At 42.5% G+C, this 20,886-nt stretch overlaps 1 protein-coding gene across 3 annotated transcripts in view; it reads right to left on the bottom strand.

Annotated features, from left to right (window-relative positions):
* GNPTAB (N-acetylglucosamine-1-phosphate transferase subunits alpha and beta) overlaps nucleotides 1–19,637 on the bottom strand; it is a 76,344-nt gene extending 56,707 nt beyond the window's left edge. The window contains exons 1-2 of one of the 3 annotated variants that reach the window (XM_032346599.1): nucleotides 19,255–19,365; nucleotides 2,012–2,043 (exon numbers count right to left, since the gene is read on the bottom strand). Coding sequence is in view for 2 of the 3 variants with exons in the window: in XM_032346597.1 (XP_032202488.1) it covers nucleotides 19,255–19,371 (117 nt within the window). In the remaining variant the exon portion in view is untranslated. Of the gene's footprint in view, nucleotides 1–2,011; nucleotides 2,044–19,254 lie in introns of all 3 variants that reach the window. The other 2 variants (XM_032346597.1, XM_032346596.1) reach the window with 2 other exon arrangements.
* Between the last annotated feature and the right edge of the window lie 1,249 nt (nucleotides 19,638–20,886).

Raw genomic sequence — 20,886 nt, 5'->3', positions numbered from 1 at the left:
CAGAGAATTAGACACACATCATGTATTTGCTGAACATTTTAAAGAGCACAAAAGGGAAATCAGGCCTCTGTCCTCAAGGAGCTGATACCCATGTTAAGGACTATTTACTAGTATAAAATGATTAAGGAATATTTACTGTTCAGCTTCCAAATGAGTACAGAATAAAAGAGATGACTCACAGGAAAAATAATAGTCAAGGACAGGGTTAATCATGACAGCTTAATAAAATCTCTCTCCTTTTCCCAGGACACAAAACTGAGATTTTTAAGAAAATAAAGGAGCAGAGAGGGGCACCTGGGTGGCTCAGTGGGTTAAAGCCTCTGCCTTCAGCTCAGGTCATGATCCCAGGGTGCTGGGATCAAGCCCCGAATCAGGCTCTCTGCTCAGCAGGGAGCCTGCTTCCTCCTCTCTCCTCTCTCTCTGCCGCCTCTCTGCCTACTTGTGATCTCTGTCTGTCAAACAAATAAATTTTTAAAAATCTTAAAAAAAAAAAAAAAAAAAAAGGAGCAAAGAAAGGGAGAGAATTGTTTGCCACAGGGATAGTGGGGGTGGGAGCAAAATAATGAAGGAAATCATACTAAAAAGTAGAATTAAAAACGTTAAACCTTTGACAGTTCATTGTAAAAAAAAAAAAAAAAAGAAAAAATTAGGGACGCCTGGGTGGCTCAGTTGGTTGAGCAGCTGCCTTCGGCTCAGGTCATGATCCCAGCGTCCTGGGATCGAGTCCCACGTCGGGCAGTCCTTGCTCCGCAGGGAGCCTGCTTCTCCCTCTGACTCTGCCTTCCACTCTGTCTGCCTGTGCTTGCTCTCGCTTCTCTTTCTATGACAAATAAATAAAATCTTTAAAAAAAAAAAAATTATTTCGAGGGGGGGGGGACAAAAAAAACTCCTGTAACCACACTTAAATAAAAGTAAAAGTAAAACAAAACAACAACAAAAAAAGCCTACCAAAGATATTTTCAAAATGTATTCAAGCAGACTTTTTGGGTATACATAGATTTACCTGTTTTACTGGCCAGCGTTTATAAAACTCTGGTCAGAGTTTTACTGGTCAGAGTTTATAGAATCACAGAATTGTATAGGATGGACTTTAAATCCAGTACTCTACTCTGCAAGCCAACGTCTCAATCTCTGCTATAACGTCATGGTAAAGTTTCTTTACCTATGAGTTTAGACCTGTCCAAAATGGTATACCCTAGCCACTATGGTTATCTAAATTAAGACTAAATAGGGGTGCCTGGGTGGCTCAGTCATTGAGCGTCTGCCTTCAGCTCAGGTCATGATCCCAGAGTCCTGGGACAGAGCCCCCCCCAACAAGCTCCCTGCTCAGCAGAGGACCTGCTTCTCCGTCTTCCACTCCCCCTGCTTGTGTTCCCTCTCTTGTTGTGTCTCTGTTAAATAAATAAAATCTTAAATTTTAAAAAAAAGACTAAATAAAATTAAATAAAAAGCTCAGTACTTTAGTCACACCAGCCACATTTCAAGCACTCACAGGGTTAGTCGCTACTGTTTGGGACAGTTCAGAATTAGAGAATACTTTCATCACTGCACAAACTTCCCCTGGATCATGTTATGGTTATACAATCCTTAAAGTTAAGCAAGAGTCATACAAGGAAGCCCCAGTTTTGTGATTTTATTTTTTTTTTTTTAAGATTTTCTTTATTTATTAGAGAGAGAGAATGAGAGAGAGAGCATGAGAGGAGAGAGGACAGTGGGAGAAACAGACTCTCTGGCAATCAGAGAGCCTCATGTGGGACCCGATCCCAGACTCCAGGATCACGACCTGAGCAGAAGGCAGTTGCTTAACCAACTGAGCCACCCAGGAGCCCCCAGTTTTGTGATTTTAGACAAGTCATTTAAACATAAGTGCCAAATGTAAAATTTAAGAAATACCTTATCCTACAAGGGGTTGTTAAAAAAAAACAAGTGAGCAAATATATATCCAAATATTCTGACAACCACAAAGTACAATAGAAAATATGAGATATTAAGACTATGAAAACACACTGACCTTATTTAGCCTCTCAAAGGGCTCACAGTTTGCTGGGAAGACAAATATAAGACAAATAATTACAATATATCATGTGAAAAATATAACCAAAATATGAATAAAAGTGTAGTTGAACCTGCTATTTCCACTGTAACTATTAAACCAGGAACAAAAACTAGTCAAATGAAGGTTTCCTTTTTAATTTTATTTTGGTAAATTTAATTAAATAAAAATTTAATTTAAATAAAAAAGTTTAAGAGTGCCTGGATGGCTCAGTGGGTTAAAGCCTCTGCCTTCAGCTCAGGTCATGATCCGGGGGTCCTGGGATTGAGCCCCCACATCAGGCTCTCTGCTCAGCAGGGAGCCTGCTTCCCTCTCTCTCTCTCTGCCTTCCTCTCTGTCTACTTATGATCTCTGTCAAATAAATAAATAAAATCTTAAAAAAAAAAGGAACTATATATTTCAAATAAATAAATAAATAAGTTTAGTGAAATGAGATAGTCTTACAAAACATCTGCTTGTGATACTCCGCTCACTGCTATCAACAAACAAATTTTATCTCATACTATTTATTCACTAGATGAAAACATTTTTTTAAATACACCGAGAAGAGATCTCTTTTTTGAGTCACAAGTGCATAAAAATCATAAATTCGTTGAAAAGTATGTTATAGATTTTTAAATAGCTGCAAAGTCATTTTTAAAAAATCTCCCCTTTCCTGAAAGGCAGTTAGCATTATGTATCAAAGGACCACACAAAATGTCTTTTGTTCTGGCTATCTCTACTTCTGATTTATACATGCCAAGGAAATCATCACAGATGTACCCAAAGACCTGCGTAAATACAATAACGTCCATTATTAGTTATAAAAATAAAACCTGAAAATAGTATCTAATAATTAAACAATAGGTAATCAGGAAAATAAAGTACAGTCAAACAAATATTACGAAGCTATTAAAAAAAAGTCTTATTTTCAGGGCACCTAGGTGGCTCAGTCGGTTAAGTGTGTTTCTTAGCTCAGGTCATGATCCCAGGGTTCTGGGATTAAGCCCCACATCCATCAGGCTCCTCGCTCAGCAGGGAGCCTGCTTCTTCCTCTCCCTCTCCCTGCCTCTCCCCCTGCTTGTGTGCTTGCTCTCTCCCTCTCTCATCAAATAAATGGAAATTTTTTTTTTAAATCTTATTTTCAAATAATTATTAAAAATTAGTTACTTAATTCAGTAACTCAATAAATATTATGTGGTACCATTCTAGACTCTGAGGATTCAGCAATGGCCAAAACAAAGTATCTTCCTTTGTGGAGCATAAAGAATATTAAAGGATAAAGTGTTTGATAAAATATTATGTGAAAAAAGCAATTATCAAAACTTATCAGTCTGAAGCAAGATGTCATCAAAATGGCAGAGTAAGCAATCTCTCATCCCCCCACCCGCCTAAGAAGCACTGAAAAACAAGCAGAAACTGCCAGAACAAGTAAAGAAGTATTATACGAAATGCTCATGATATAAAATATTCAGAATGGGCAAATCTGTACGGACAGAGGTTACCAGGTCCCATGGGGTGAATGGGGTTATTGCTTAATGGTTACAGAGTTTCTGCTTAGGGTGATGAAAAAGCTTTGGAAATAGATAGTGGTAATGGTTGCACAACAATGAAAATGTAATTAATGCCACTGAGTTGTACACTTAAAAATTGTTAAAATGACAAATTTTATGTTATTTGAGTTTTACAACAATAACTCAAAAGAGAAGTAAGTCACTACAATATTCTTCCCAAAAGAGTAATAAAGGAACATTATGAACAACTCTAAGACTACAGGTTCACAGCTTAAATAAAATGGACCAATTCCTTGACAGATACAATCTACCAAAGCTCAAACGAGAAACAGATAACCTGAATCAGCATATACCTATTAAAGAATTTGGCCCAATAATTAATTACATTCCAAACAGAAAGCACCAGCCCCAGATGGGTTCACTAATGATTTCTATCAAACATTTAAGGAAGAAATAATACCAATTCTCTACAATCTCTTCCAGAAAACAAACTTCCTAATTCATTCTATGAAGAAAAATATTACAAACAATATTTCTCGTGAAGAGATGTAAAAATCCTCAATAAAATGTTATCAAATCAAATCTAACAATGTATAGAAAGAATCATTTACCACAGCAAAGTGGTATATTTTCTAGATATGAATTTCTGTATCCTGGTTCAACATTCCAAAACCAGTTAATGTAATCCATCACATCAACAGGCGCGCACACACACACAATCATATGATTACAATAGGTGCATAAGGGGCGCCTGGGTGGCTCCGTGGGTTAAGCCTCTGCTTTCGGTTCAGGTCATGGTCTCAGGGTCCTGGGATCGAGCCCAGGCTCTCTGCTCGGCTCGGCAGGGAGCCTGTTTCTCCCTCTCTCCCCGCCTGCCTCTCTGCCTACTTGTGACCTCTCCCTCTCTGTCAAATAAATAAAATCTTAAAAAAAAAAAAAAAGCTCTTATATAATAGGTGCATTAAAAAAGCATTTAACAAATTCCAACACCCATTTTTGATTTAAAAAAAAAAACTGTCAGTAAACTTAGGAATAGAAGGAAACTTCCTCAATTTAAAAATAGTATTTACAAAAAACCTACAGTTAACATTATGCTTGATGGTGAGAAAGTCAAGGCTTTCCCACTCATTTCAGGAACAAGGAAAGGATACCATCTCTCACTACTGCTACACATTGAAGTCCTAATTAGTGTGGTAACACAAAAAAAAGGAAATAAAAGCTATACAGATTGGGAAGGAGAAAATAAAACTATCTTTGTTGACAGATGACAAGATTATGTATAAAACTTCACAAAACTGACCAAAAAAACCCCAAAAACAAAACTCCTGAAACTAATAAACAAGCAGTTGCAGGATACAAGGTTGTAGCACACAAAAGTAATACACAAAAGTCAACTGCTTTCCTAAATACCAGCAACGAACTATATGACAATTTGGAAAAAACATAACTATATACATAGTTTAAAAAAAAAAAAAATCAAAGGCACCTGGGTGGCTCAGTCAGTTAAGTGTCCGGTTCTTAGCTAAGGTCTTGATCTCAGGGTCATGAGTTCAAGCCCTACGTTGGGCTCCACACTGGGCGTGGAAACTACTTAAATAAAAAATCAAATAAAATACCCCAAATCATCCATTGCCAGTGGGGAGGGAAGCAAGGACTAGGTATAGTGCAGGACAAGGGTATTATCAGGGCAATGAAACTAAACTGTGTGATACTGTAATGGCAGATACATGATATAACTAACAGTATGCATTTGTCAAAATTCATAGAACTGTACAGTACAAAAAATGGATCCTAATGTTCAATATATTCTTAGTTAATAAAAATCTATCAATATTGGTTCATCAATTATAAAAATGTACTACACTGGGGCGCCTGGGTGGCTGACTGGGTTAAGCCTCTGCCTTCGGCTCAGGTCATGATCTCAGGGTCCTGGGATTGAACACCGCATTGGGCTTTCTGCCTGCTTGTGATCTCTGTCTGTCAAATAAATAAATAAATAATATATTTTTAAAGATGTACCACACTGAAGCAAAACGTTAAAAGTAGGGGAAAGTATGCTGGGAGAGATGAGGTAAACGCAAAATCTCTGCACTTCCCATGCAATTTTTTCCATTAACTTAAAGCTGCTATAAAATAAAACCTATTACATTTTCATGATGGTTAATTTTATGTGTCAATTTGAGTAAGTCGGGGCAGGGGGTATCCAGATATTTGATCAAACATCACGTTGGATGTGTCAGACAGTGTTTCTGGATAAATTAACATTTGAATTAGTAGACTGAGTAAAGCATTTGTTCTCCTATTGTGGATGGGCCTCAGTGCCTCAGTTGAAGGCCTAAATAAAATAAAAAGGCTGAGTGAGAGAGAACTGCTTCTGACCTGACTGCCTTGAGCTGGAACATAGTTTTTCCTTCCTTTGGATCTGAACTGAAACAGCTTTTCCTGGCTCTCAAGTCTGCCAATTTTAAGACAGGAACTATACTAAGCTTTTCTGAGTTTCAGGCCTTCAGACTTAGATTAGAATTAATCTAAGTCAACTGGCTCTCCTAGGTCTCTAGCCTTGCTAAATGTAGATCTTGGAGACCTGTCAGTCTCCATAATCACGTGAGCCAGTTCTATGTAATAAATCTATTTCCATACACATATAGATACACATTCTACTGATTCTGTTTCTCTGAAGAACCCTAATATAATTATATATGTCTATCAACTAAACCTATCTACTTTCTACTAAGGTTGAATTTAGAAACTGATCACTGCAGGTGACCTTTCTATATTTAGATACTAGCACAAATTATGTCTGCACTGAACTTAGTGCCAGGCTCTATTCTAGGGGCTGAGGATACAGTGGTGAATAAGACAGAAAGGCTGGATAAGACAGAAATCCTGTTGCCAGAGCTTACATTTTGGTGAAGAGGGAGAAGACATTAAATATAAGCATACACACACATTTTCAGACTAAGTACTATTAAGAAAAGAAGAAGAAAGGGTCTATAATAAGGAATGGCTTGCTAAAAGAGACTACTTTAGGTTGGGTGGTGGGGAAAACCCATCTAAAAAGGTGATACTGGGCACCTGGGTGGCTCAGTGGGTTAAGCCGCTGCCTTCCACTCGGGTCATGATCTCAGGGTCCTGGGATCGAGTCCCGCATCGGGTTCTCTGCTCAGCAGGGAGCCTGCTTCCCTCTCTCTCTCTCTGCCTGCCTCTCCATCTACTTGTGATTTCTCTCTGTCAAATAAATAAATAAAATCTTTAAAAAAAAAAATTAAAAAAAATAAAAAGGTGATACTGAGCTGAGGCCTGTAAGACAACGAGCTCATTACATGACGGTCTTGGAAGCAGCTGTCTCCAGGCTGATGGGACAGATAATGCAAAGCTCCTAAAGCAGAAACAAATTTGATGGTTCAGGGAATAAAAAGACAGTGAATACACCAGTTCTAAATCTAAACCTCAGGTAGGTTTACAAGTATCTACCTGATTTTCTGTGCCTTCACCACTGTCTTGAGAAGAACATGTGTAGGCTGGGGGCGTCTTGGGGGCTCAGTGTTAACCCACTGTTAAGCCTCTGCCTTCAGCTCGGGTCATGATCTCGGGGTCCTGGGATTGAGCCCCATATCAGGCTCTCTGCTCAGCAGGGAGCCTGCTTCCCCCCCCCCCAACTCTGCCTGCCTCTCTGCCTACTTATGATCTCTATCTGTGAAATAAATAAATAAAATATTAAAAAAAAAAAAAAAAAAGAACATGTGTAGGCTGGCCCACTGGTCCCAGCAGGATGAAAGATAGGTGTAGCAGAGCCAACCAAAACCCACCCAGATGAGCCAGCTCCCATGTGTCTTGCACATCAAGGGAATAAATGTCGTTTTTAAAAAGATTTTTATTTATTTGAAAAAGAGAGAGAGAGCATAAGCAAGGGCAGGGGGCAGAGGGAGAGGAAGGAGCTAGTTCAACGCAAGACTCAATCCCAGGACCCTGGGATTATGACTTGAACAGAAGGTAGACACTTAACTGACTGAGCCACCCAGGTGCCCCAGAATAAATTTTAAGCCAAGGGACTGGCAAATTTTTTTTCTATAAAGGTCCCAAAATAGTAATCATCTGAATGGCCTCTATTTTCCTCAGGATGAATCCAAATTTCTTTCATATCATTCAACAGCCAAGTCCTAAATTGGCTACTAGGTGCCTCTCCAGCTTCCATCCTCAGTGTGCCACAGCCCTTCAGAACTACTTTTGTTCCTGAAAAATAATAATACCTCTTAGACCTATGCCTTTACACCTACGGCATCTTTCCCTATTGAAAAGTGGTGTTAATGCGGGAGAGGTTTCCCTTCCTTCCATGGGGCCACCTATTCTATCTTCTTCAGGATCAAGTTCAAATGTCACTCCTAACGGCTGAGAAACACCCATGCCTGTCCTTCAACTTAATTTACCACAATGCGTTTTCTCTATTTGCTTGCCTATCTCCGTCTAGAGTGAGCTCCTAGAGAGCAGGAAGAAACTGAACTATTTTTGTGTCTCTACTAGCAGCAGAGTACCTGGCCCAGAGTAAGCACCTCCGTAAATCTGCTGAATGAACAGCTTCTGCAAATTTGGTAAAGAAGTTTTATCCAGTTTGGAATTAATCAGAGACAGAAATGAAGCTAATGGGGGCACCTGGGTGGCTCAGTTGGTTGAGCATCTGCCTTTAGCTCAGGTCAAGTCAAGATCTTAGGGTCTGGGATCAAGCCCCCCTCACCCCCAGTAGGGCTCTCTGCTCAGCAGGGAGTCTGCTTCTCCCTCTCACTCTCCCTCTGTGCTTGCTCTCTCTCTCTCTCTCTCTCCCAAATAAATAAAATCTTAAAGAAAAAAAAAAAATGAAGGTAATAGAATGAGGTAGTGAAGGGGGAATAGAAGATATATTGGGGGGGGATAAACTAGAACCTAAAGGAGAAACAATTTTAGGAAGCAATTTTAAAGTGGGCAATATGGTTTTTAGTCTGATGGTAGAATGCAAATGGCTCTCCCTGCACAAATGTGACTTAGTCTGTAACATTTTTCAAAGATCACTTTTTTCCCCCTGCTTAATTTAGTGCAAGTATGAATCACACACAGGCTGACTAATCACCTGCTAAGGATATTGCATGTGGATCACAAGACTGGAACAATCAATCTAAAGGACAGTAAGATTACTATGAGATATATGGTGAATATGCAGAACTTATTACAGCTATACTTGTTATATTTTAGAAGGAACTAGAATAACATACACTATAGCACAGCCTGTGTTAAATTAATGCACTTACTGCCTCTGTTATCATATCAACCATTAACAAAGCACACTCAGGTAAAGAAATCACTGCAAACCTTTCAGCTCTGTCTCTAAGGAAAGATTAATTAATCTAAGGAAAGATTAATGTACTCTTCAATTGTGACCCTGGGCACCAGACCAGAAGGTTGGTCTCCTGCTGTTCTCTTCATTGAGCATCTTGGCCAATGGAACGGTCCTGGGACAGGACACATGGCATGTATTTAGCATTTATAAACCATCTTTCCTCACTAAGGCTCAATCACAACCAATGAATAAAAATAATTTTTTATAATTATTCATTCAACAAAGCACCTACCCTTGATCTTAGCCAAAAGGCCGAGAAGCAATCATTCAACAAAGCACCTATTCATTCACTTAACATCTATAGTTATCATCTGGCAGAGCAAACGAACTCGTCTATCTTGCTCATTTTTGTATCCCAAGATGTCAGCTGAGTGTCTGGCACAAAATGGAACATAAAGACCAATGTTTTTGCCGCCTAAATCTCTCAAATCTATCCACTTCTCTTAACATACCCTTCTACCAGCCTAGTCCAAGGTTCCTAATTAAGGGCCTGCAGCCATTCCTGCTCTCCCTCTAATTCAGGTTTTTTCACTTTGGCACTATTGGCATTTAATACCTGAAAACATTGTTATAGGGGCTGTCCTGCGCACTACGGAAAGTTCATCAGCATCCCTGGTGTCCACTCACTAAAAAAGACAGTACCTAAGAACCTTGAATGGCATCCCATTGTTCTCAGGACAAACACCCAAATCCTGAACACCTAATCTACCAAGTGCTGGGAAGTGGGTACCACCAACTGCACTAGTCTCCCCTAGACCCTCACTTTCTCTTGCTCTCTAGCATCCAGCCACATGGGCCTGTGTTCACCTTCTCAAATGTACCCCAACTTCAAGACCTTCAAGCTGGTTCCAGAATCTGAACACTACTGATATTTGGGGCTGGATAATCTTTACTGTGGGGCCTGTACTTGTATTGTAGAATGTCTAGCAGAATCTCTGGCCTCCACCCACTGAATGCCAGTAGCACCAACCCCACCCTGTGCCCCATCTGTAGACACTGCCAAATGCCTCTGGGGGCAAAATTGCCCCAGTTGAGAAGAAATGGCCTAGAGAGCACACTTGCTCTGCTCTGTCCTCTGCCTTGGCATTTCTGACCCTTCAAAGCTGAGCTCCAATTACATTAAGAAAGCCTCTCCCGACGCAGGCACCAGAAAGAACACGGCTCGTCTCTCCCACAACAGCCTCTCCTTCTTTGTAGCACTGCTCATGACTGTCATTAAGAAGCATTTAATGTCCGACTGTACAACCAGAATATAAACTCCTCCTCTGCAGGAACAGCCTACTTGGCTCTCTGCTCTCTGCCCAGAGGCCGGGCACTGTGCTCAAACAAAGAATGTGCTGTCAGAAGAATGATTCTGGTGTTCTGCTAAGTGCAGGGACCCCAAGACAAGAGAGGCAGTGTCTCTGTGTTCATGATGCTGAGTAAAGAAATGGCAAATAGGTTTTGTCTCATGGGCAAAACTCAGTTAACTGCTCCAAGAAAACATGCATGTAGAAGTAAGTTTCTTGTGAGGCACCAAAAGACCAGATGTCACATTCCAAAGTGAAGATTTGAAACAAGAGGCAGTTTCCTCGGGAGATGGTTGAAAACTCATCCAAATCATGGCAGAAGGGTTTAGGAAGCTGCTGGCATTCTGCAAATGCACTTGATTTTGTTTGAAGGGGAGGGGTGGAAATCTCTTTCCATTTTCCCGAAGCCAGGAAAAAGGCTCAGTGGGACCACCAAGACAGCCCACAACAGGACCATGCAGGTGGCTGGATGCCACAACTGTCTCACACCCACAAAACAGAAGGGTGGGCTGGCTAACTGCTCTGAGGACAAAGGAGAAGTTGCTGCTATGCTGGAATCAGCCCACATTCCCCCGCTTTGAGCTGAAAGGGTTCAGGATACACCACCCCAAAATACAGCACCTTAAGGGGCTTACTGAATATTTCAAGCTGAAGAAATCTGAGAAACAGCAGGTGCAGGAAGAAGTTTCTGACCTTACCCCTAGACTATCTGTAAGAGGTGCCCTTCCTACACCAGGAAGAAAAGATTATCCTTATCTCCAAAGGACAAGTATTTCCAAAAGGAATCTTAAAGAACAGGCCTTGTGTTTCCCAAGCTAACTACACTTAGCTCATTCTTGTTTTTATCCTATCACAATTTTCCCAAACTCCACTCTTCATCAAACCTTCAATAAAAATACTCAGGTTTAACTACTTTTTGGAGTCTTTATTTCCTAGGCTCCCACATCATGTAACACTTATATCAAATAAACATGTATGCTTTTCTCTTATCAATCTGTCTTTTGTTACAGAGGCCCCAGCCAAGAACTTAGAAGAGTAGAAGAAAAAGATAAACTTTCTCTCTCACAAAGCAGAGCAGATTGGTCTTCCATGCACCAGATGTGTGCCATACACAAGAGAATACCTAAGGAGGGTCATCTTAGATCAGGTCCAGGGCCCCCCAAAAGAAAAGCAAAGAGACTGAAATGAGATTCTCATGGTCTCATCATACTCCTAGGGACCAAGGAAGGAGCAAGCAACCAGCCTAAATGAAGAGGCATTTGCTCTCATCAGGGTTAAAAGCAAGCCATGGCTCTCAGGGTGTAGTCTCTGAAGGAGGCCCTTTGAAAGCATTCAAGAGAGAACAAGCTTTGACACCTGCAAATTCCGGAGAGCTCCAGCACTCCTATTGGAAGGACTTTCCTGCCCTCGCTTCCCTTCCTTCTTCTAGGTGCTCCAACCTCCTAGGGTGCTGGCCTCTAGAAAGGGGCAGAAACAAGCTATGGAGGAGGAGGAGAAGCATGGAATGAATAAAGAGAAAAGTAGCCCTCTGTTCCCAACCTTCCTTCCTCAACTGCAGGCTTTCTGCCTAGGGCAGGCCTGAGCTGGGAAGGTAAGAGGCTTCAAATTCGACAGGCTTGCAGATGCTGAAATGTCATTATGTTTTAAAATTTGAAGTGACCACAAGACTTTTTATTACCAGGACACCTGGGTGGCTCAGTCAGTTAAGTGTGTGCCTTCGGCTCAGGTCATGATCCCGGGGTCCTAAGATGGAGGCCCACATCGGGCTCCCTGCTCAGGGGGTTTCTTCCTCACTCTGCCTGCTGCTCCTCCTGCTTGTCTGCATGCGTGCTCTTTCTCTCTCTGACAAATACATAAATAAAATCCCCCCCCCAAAAAAAAGACTTTTTATTACTTAGGAGTGACAAGAGAAGGCTTAAGCCCACCTGAGTTTTCACTCAGAGGCAGAGGTAGAACTAACCCTACAAACTGATATTAAAGGGCCAGTGGGAGAGAAAGACACTTGCTACACATCAGTTGTGCTTATTTAATACGACAACTGCTACACATCCCACAAGTTGTGCTTACTGAACACGACACTTATTATAGCCATGACCTATACCAGTACCACTTACCTATTCTTTCCTAATACAACTCTGTACCCACATAACACAAATGTTCACAAGACAGGCCCTAAGTTCAGGAATGGATCAGAGTGGTCAAAAAGCAACCTCTTCCTCCTTTCAGGGCGTGTTTTTAGGAATGGCTCTATGATCCAATTCCTGGAAAGGTTTGCTGAGGTCTTGGGTGAAGTTCTTCCTCTACCCTTTCTGGGAGAACTCTCAGGAGCTAGAGGAATCCCACGTTGTTAAAACTCTGAAGCGGGGGCTCCTGGGTGGCTCAATGGGTTAAAGCCTCTGCCTTCAGCTCAGGTCATGATCCCAGGGTCCTGGGATGGAGCCCCACATCGGGCTCTCTGCTCAGCGGGGAGCCTGCTTTCTCCTCTCTCTCTGCCTGCTGCTCTGCCTACTTGTGATCTCTGTCTGTCAAAACAAAAAAAAGCTGTTAAAAAAAAACAAAAAACAAAAAAAACTCTGAAGCCAGGTCTGGGTGCAGTGGAAAGAGCACCGTGATGAATGAGCACTGTCTGTCAGAAAGGCAGAGTAGTAAGGTCTGCACTGCAGACAGGCAGAAGTGTGGAATTAGATCTTAGTTCATCAAAGCAGCTGGGGATAGGGAAGTCAGACAAATGGATGGGGGTCTGAAATAGGACATCCCCTATAAGAGAAGATGGCCAAAGAGCAAAGCCTGGGGAATCTCAACATTCAAGACTGAGAGAGAACAAGGAGCAAGGAGAAGAGAGAGGGTAGTCTCTGTGAACAAAGAGGGAGTGAGACTATTCAAACACACTGGTGGGCCAGGTGCTGCAAAAAGGTTAAGTTTTTTATCACACAACATGCTAAATTTCATTAACAAAGTTAACAATACCCCATGGCTAAAAATGTAACTATCAATTCACCATATTCAAAGGAATCATTGCTGAAAGATGTAAAGGCACAAGAACTGTGTAGTAACACAGCCACCTTAAAAAAATAAAAAATAAAAAAAAATACACCCAACTAAGAATACAATTTCACAGACAGAATAATTAATCAAAATGGAAATAACTTTTACATCTTTTAGAAGAAGGTAGAGGGCTAAGAGCTATCACTGTGACAATGTCAACAGTAAGGCCCAAGAAAGGAAATGGGTTTTGGCCGAAGGCTGTGTCTAGGTCATCTGTTGCTCTGGCCCTTCCCTTGATAACAGCCTCGTGATTTCCCTCTGGGGAACCCCCTCAATTCATATGCTTGAGAATGACAGCACCACCCACAATCCTAGCTCTGGGGATGGTCCAGGCAGTTAATGAGGGCATATAGCAAGGACACTCATTCCGTGGCTGGGCAGGCCACCCTGGGCCTAGCTGGCACTAACGAGAAAGAAACTCTTTTTGCTGGTTACTTGACTGACAGACTAGAAGCTGGAATTGCTGGCAGCAATCTCCTCCCATCTGGGCACTGAGTACTAAACCAAGAGAGCTGGAGAAGAGGGACAAAAAGAGATTCCTGATGACATCATCTGAGCACCTCTATTTAACCCTGTGAGAAGTTTCACCCTGTTTGTCAACTACATGAGTCAAAAAACTACGTTTCTCTTAAGGCTGTGTCTGAGCTGGATTCTGTCAATTGCACCAAAGTGCTGCTGATCCTAGCCGCAACTTTAAACCGCCAGCAGTTCAAAAGCAAAGTTCCTGCCTCCTTTATAAAAATCTCAGCTTCTTCTGGGATGCCTCAACCCATAATTTTCTTTCCCTCTGATTTTCTAAGCAATTACTGTGTACCTATTCATTCAATTACTTATTCCTTGTATTGGTACTCACATATATATACTATGGCTTCACCTCAACTAGACAAAGATGGCCAAAAATGAGCTATAAATCGTATATCCACTAACACCTTTTTTACCATACAAAGTACAATCAGACCAATGGTGTCTGAGAAATCAAAGGTACCTAAAGATGGGTCTGCATCGGGGTAGAAATCTAAACATTTTTTTTGGAAATGAGCTTGAAGGGATGTTTATTAAGATCATACCAATTAACTCATGCATTCACCCATCCGTATCAAGTATTTATCTGGCACCAACTGGGTACCAAGCACTTCCTAGGTGCTAAGAATGCAGGAGAGACTAAGACTAGGTCCCTGCTTTGATCTGACAGTTAGCGGGGCTGTGTACCTTTCCCAAACCCCGCAAAAGAAAGAGACCATTTAAAAAAGGCTCTGTGTGGCCACTGGCATTTTCTTTCTAGTCCAAACAACATTACATTATAGTTCATGCTTTCTCATATGAAACAATAAATGTATATTCACAGAACATTAAAACTAAAATGGGGGTCTTAGAAATCTCGACTTTTTCAAACATTATTTTTAATAAAGAAAGCTTTCCTCACCCCAAAAGAAATCTACATGAGATAACAGATAAGAGTGGCTGCCCACAAACTAGAAGGCAGCTGGGAATACTAACACAGCATGGAAAGCACTGAAGGTCACAGTTTACGTTGGAACTAGAACCAGGCCAGAGGCTGTCTCACAATTCTCAGACGAGGTCCCTCGGACTCTACCCATATGTCGCCTTTGACAAGGAACACACTCAAAACATATCTGTTTAATGAAAGAACTAAACAAATACAAACATAGTAACTAATTTCTTTCTTCCAACTGAGCCAGGATGAGAAACTGGTCACCAAGGCTGAGCATGACTTTGGCTGGATCCAGTTTTCAACTTTCCTCTTCACTTAACAAAAACATCTCATTAATCCAAAAGGGCAGAAGGCAGGCAACCAAAAGGGAGCAGGGAGTCCAGGGACAAGTTACCACCCAGTATGGGTATATTCTTCCTAAATCTGCTTCCTCATGGAAGTTAACTTTGGCGTACTTGTTTCCATACGTGCTCATACACACATATACACCCAGCAGTGATTTACAATTTTCTATTCGCAATCCTGAAATCCAGAAAGTTCTCAACACTGAAGACCTTTTTGTACCTTATTTGGCAACAAAACCTGACCACCTGAACTCATTTGGTGGCAAAATTTGGCCTACAACTAATTGCAAACTATTTATAGGCTTCATTTCCTTTTTTTTTTTTTTAAGATTTTATTTATTTATTTGACAGACAGATCACACGTAGGCAAGTAGGCAGAGAGGCAGGCAGAGAGAGAGAGGAGGAAGCAGGCTCCCCGCTGAGCAGAGAGCCCGATGTGGGGCTCGATCCCAGGACCCTGGGATCATGACCTGAACCGAAGGCAGAGGCTTTAACCCACTAAGCCATCCAGGTACTCCCTATAGTCTTCATTTCCTAAATGAGTGAGAATACTCCTATGTTTCACTGTAATAGATACTCACGTTTGATGATAAAGTTAATTTAGTAGAATTTTCAGAGAAAGGATTGTGGGTTTGTATACAAATGGTTCAATTAAATAATTATGGCCCTTAAGTAATAAAATTTTACTTCAAAAACACACGTTTTAAAGTTTATATAATATCAACCAATCTTTTAAAAAGGGGGGAGGGGATGCCTGGGTGGCTCAGTGGGGTAAGCCTCTGCCTTCGGCTCAGGTCATAATCCCAGGGTTCTGGGATCCAGCCCCCCATCAGGCTCTCTGCTCAGCGGGAGCCTGCTTCCCACTCTCTCTCTGCCTGCCTCTCTGCCTACTTGTGATGTCTCTCTCTGTGTCAAATAAATAAGTGAAATCTAAAAAAAAAAAAAAAATCAACCAACAGAGGACAAATATTTAAAAGCAGAAGTTTCAGCGCTAAAATTGATTTTAGGAGCATAGTAGTCTAGTGCTCTCGTTTGCAGGTGTGGGAACTGAGGCTCCCAGAGGGCACAGGATTTGTCCAATCAACTAGTTTACATTAGATAAGCTTCTATCTCCTACCCTCACCCCAAGGCGGTATACTTCAGTAGCTATTAGTACCCACCCTGAGGGCTCTCCCTGTGCATTTGGAAGGAGCTCTGCTTTTGTTTGACCAGAGTTCCAAAAAAGAGCTCTCCAGAAACTACCCCAGCAGCTTAAAGGGAAATTTTTTAAAATGCTTTGTGTTAATACTTCCCTCCCTCAGTTTTGTTTTTCTTCCTCAAAATGTGGATGAGTATACAAAGGGCTTATCAAAAGGTAGCAGCCAATACCACTTATACTGAGAGGGGGGAAATATTAATGAATTCACAGTTAACAAGGCCCTTCTTAGTCCTTTCTTTTATCCACTGCAATTAGTGAAGTTATTATTAGCAAGTTGATAACATTAACTGTACGGCAGGAGTATTCTACTTCAAGGGTTTATTTCAAAATACGGACAAGGGCATAAAATAGTTGATGATAACACAGTAGCAGCACCTACTACCATTTAATGAAAGTCTGTTATACGTGCCAAGAACCTTGAATGGTGCCTTGCAAAAGAGGTCTTATTTAATCGTATCTCAGTTTCAAAGATAAGGAAGCTGGGGTTCAAAAGGTTAAGTATCTTTTCCAAGATCATACAAAAGACAGCACAGACTGTGTGAGAAACCATGAAGATGTGTGCTTACAGCTCTGGAACCATACAGTGCCTTGGTTGAAAGCACCCCCCCCACCCCCGGCTAGTAACTAGCTGGATTACTCTGTGCAAGTGCTTTAATTTCATCACCTATAAAATGGGTATAATAATAGTACCCACCTCATAGGGGTGCTGTTGTGAAGATTCAATGAGTTAATATATGTAATGCAGTTAAAGAGAGTGCCTAGTATCTGGTAAGCCCTATAGATTAGCTGATATTACTAATACTGGCACCAGCATTCAAACCCTGATCTGCCCAATCCCACAGCTCCTTTTTTTCATTGTGCTGCAGAAATTGTACTACGGCGGGTGCCTGGCTGCCTCAGTCCGTAGACTGCACAACTCTCAGACCTCCAAGGTCATCAGTTCAAGCCCCACTTTGGTTGTGGAACCTACTTAAAAGAAAAAAAAAAAAGGAAGAAAGAAGTTCTACTACAGGCAATATATGAGCGGCACTGAGCCTGCTGTCTCTACCTCCCAATTCACGTGTTGACATTCTTCACCTATTATTTCTTCTGTATGTTCCAAACTTTAACATTTGTGGCCCATTTCAAAGCTGACAAATGTCTTTCTTTTGGTAAAAAACCAGACATGGAATATATAAAGTGAAAAATTCTAGCAACTGATTGCTTTTAAGTCACCTTCACACCGCAGAGATGTTAGTAAACAGCTAACTTAAAATTAATCAGGGACAAAAAAAAAAATCTTCCACCAAGAATAAGACACTTAACTGTGCACAGATACATTCACTGTATTAAACTGCAGTATATGAAAGAAGAGCTGTGGTATAATACTAGGTACATATTCCACATTTACATGTCTGGGGCACTTTCTCACTCTGACTTGTAAGACTTATTTTCATTTGCCCCTAGAACAAGAACTATTACAAGTGTACACTTGGAAAGCACGCTACACAATTAATTCATTCACTCATTAAACAAATATTTAGACTGCCTATGCTGGAGTACCTGGAACAGTGCTTGGGTCAGGATTACAGTAGTTAAACAAAGAACACCCTCTCCTATCAAGTTTATAATGCAGCAGGGTACAGACTAAGCAAATGGATACTGTGGCATTTCTAAAAACTGTTCTCTTAATTTTAAAACCTTCTGCAACCTCCTACCAAAAAAAAAAAAAAAAAAAGAAAAAAAAAAAGGAAATATTAAAACAAGGAAATAGACATCTAACAATTTCAAAATACAACTCTTCTCCAAGTTGCTACTTATTTCAAATGTGTTCTCTAAAATCATATACATGTACTCTTCCAGTTCTGACCTACCCAGCCTCTGTAAACTCGTTTATGATAAATACCATATAAGACTGTCAATAATATAATAACTACCCAACCTAAAACAAAGGGTATTTCATTCAAGAAAATGTTTAGTCTATTACCCAGCGAGGCATAAAAATCTCTTAAACCTGGGTGTCGCCACCTCCCCAAACCTGTTGTGTGGACCCTCTAAAGAGTTTGGAGAGTCTAACCAAACTACTTTATTGCACATTAACTAAGAGCAGATCAAGAAAGGCCGGCCTTGTGTGATCCAGAGTCTAAATTATCAGCATAACCCATGACCGAAGGGCTTGTTCTAGGGCCCAAGAGGTTGGGTGCTGGAGTGCAAGACAAGGCTTCCTAGTCAGATGAAGGGGCCCTAGCCTCAGCTGATCTCGAGATAGGGAAGAATGTCTGTAGCTGCCAACACATCTCTCACATCCGTGTGTACACATCTACCAGGAGAGCCTCTACAGGATAACTGGTGTTGTTCTCAATAACAGAGCAGAAGTGGGGGGGGGATCCCTTTTACAACTAAGTCTTTAAATTTGGAGCCGGTACCCTGTCCTCACTTCAAATTCACGTACGAAGAAACCTACACCCCTTGGAGAAAGTTTCGAATTCCGGAAAGAAACCAGATTATGAAGACAAAGTGCCTTTGTCATAAGCGAGAAGATCAGGAGGGTGACAACAGGAACGGGAAAAAAAAAAAAAAAAACCTGTAAGAGGGGCAAGGAATGAGAATTTTGGAGGATTTAGGAATGGGAAAAGACACCGACTCTGGCGGCTGGGAGGCGGCTTCGTGGAGGAGGACAGGCCTGAGGGAGAAAAACCGAACGACTTGGGGAGCCGCAAACACCTGGAGGCAAAGGGAACTGGCTGAACGAGCGCCTATTCCCTCAAACCGTCGGGAGGACGAGATCTGGATCCCAGATGTGAAACCAGAGCTCGGGGACATCTGAGTTCTAGGAGCCTCCGGGGCGGGGGTCGGCGGGGGGGATGCAGGCTCTGGGACTTGTCCCCGCAGCTGCGGCGAGGATGGGGAGGGAAGAGGCAAGCACGCCGGGGCTCGCAGCGCCGCGGGGCTCCAGTGGGCAGGGGCTCGGGGCGCCGCGGAGTCGTACCGGTCCGGGGCGTCCCGGCCGGGGCACCCGCTCCGCTACTCACCTCTCCGAACTGGAAGGCAGAGACGATGGTGACCACGACGCCCACGAAACAGACGTAGAGCCCATACCTGTGGGATAGACAGGTATAGGTCTGTCTCTGTAAGAGCTTAAGCAGCATCAGGCCTCCGCCGCTCCGCGCCACGCCACGCCCCGAGCAGCCACAGCCGCCGCCGCCGCCTCAGCGAGCCGCCATTCAGCGGCCCCTGCCCGGCCGCCGCGCTCAGGTCACAAGAGGCGGCCGCCAAGCATTGCTGCTCCGAGGATCGACGCCCGCTCGGCTCCGCGCCGCGGCCGCCGCTTCCGGGAGCCGGGAGCCCACGCCCTCGGCGCGGCGGAGGCGGACCCGCGGCCCGCGAGGCGGCGGGCGCCGCCCCGGTTGGGCCCGGTGAGAGTCGGCGGCGACGGTGGCAGCGGGGCAGCCAGCGCCACCTGGCGGGCGGAGGGGAGGAGGAGCGGAGGGCAGGCGCGCGCCCTTCCCATCCGCGCGTGCGCGGCGGCCTCTCGCTTCGGCCGGGATCTGCCTAGTGAGTTGGGATCGCACTGGGAGCGCACCCGACCTTGGAAGGTCGCTGTGCCACAGACGGCCTTATGCGTACTTGTGTGCACAAAACTGTTTATGCATTTACAGTAAATGAAAAGTTGTGGTAAATCGTTTTTTTTCAGCGCCAAGAGGGGATGCTGCTCTAGGAGGCTCCTTTACCCTCAAAGTACCCAAACCCAAATTCAATTCATTCATGTAGTCCTTGAATGTGTGGTGAGTGTCCGGTGCCTGGCAAGTGCTTGGTGTTGGGTATTAAAAAATGAACTAGACCTGGCAGCTGTAGCCAGAGTCTGGCTGGCGCAAAACACTAAGTACAAACAAAGTTAAGACAGAAAGAGTGCCAAGTATAGGAGGGGAACCAAGGCGGCGGTGGTCAATTCTACTTCGGCACCAGGTGATTTCCGGAAGGGCCTCCTCTCCTCTTATTTGGGAGACATTTTCATTTTCTCCCAATAGACTCTAGTGACTATGATTTTTGCCTTGATGTAGTCACCCTGGAAAACAGTACACATAGCCTATCTCGCCATCATTCATAGCATCTTTAGAATTATCTTCAGAAGCAGCTTAAGGAAATACTCAAAATATGCCCTTAATTAGGTGGCCAGATGAAATGAACAGATCAATCCAAGGTAAGGCATTTACACTTTTTAGTCAATTCTTTTAATCCCTCTTTAGGAAAAGCTGATTACATGCTCCACATACATGACACATTATGGCAGTAGTGTGAAACACAGTTCTGAGGGCTTTTCAAGCACGGTAACAGATATAAAACCATCTAGCATTCAACAGAACTCTAATGCAGTGTTTGTTTCCACAATAATGATGGCCAGCATTTACTTAGAATCTACTGTAGGCAGGGGTTCCCCTATTCCTCACAACAACCTTGTGAGGGACATACTGTTATTATCCCCATTCTACAGATGAAGAAACTGAAGTTAAATAACTGTCTAAAATCACTCAACCAGTATGTGACAGAATTGACATTTGAACAGTGTAACTTGGCTCCAAAACACAGCTGAGGGTAAGGGGAGGTGAGTTGTCCTGCAAGGGCAAGGTCAAGAAAGATTGTTTAAGATTTTGATATTTTGTTCT

This window comes from Mustela erminea, chromosome 6 (genome assembly GCF_009829155.1).
Source record: "Mustela erminea isolate mMusErm1 chromosome 6, mMusErm1.Pri, whole genome shotgun sequence".
NCBI lineage: Eukaryota > Metazoa > Chordata > Mammalia > Carnivora > Mustelidae > Mustela > Mustela erminea.
Note: the sequence above shows the minus strand (reverse complement) of the source record. Positions and strands in the feature narration are given on the sequence as shown.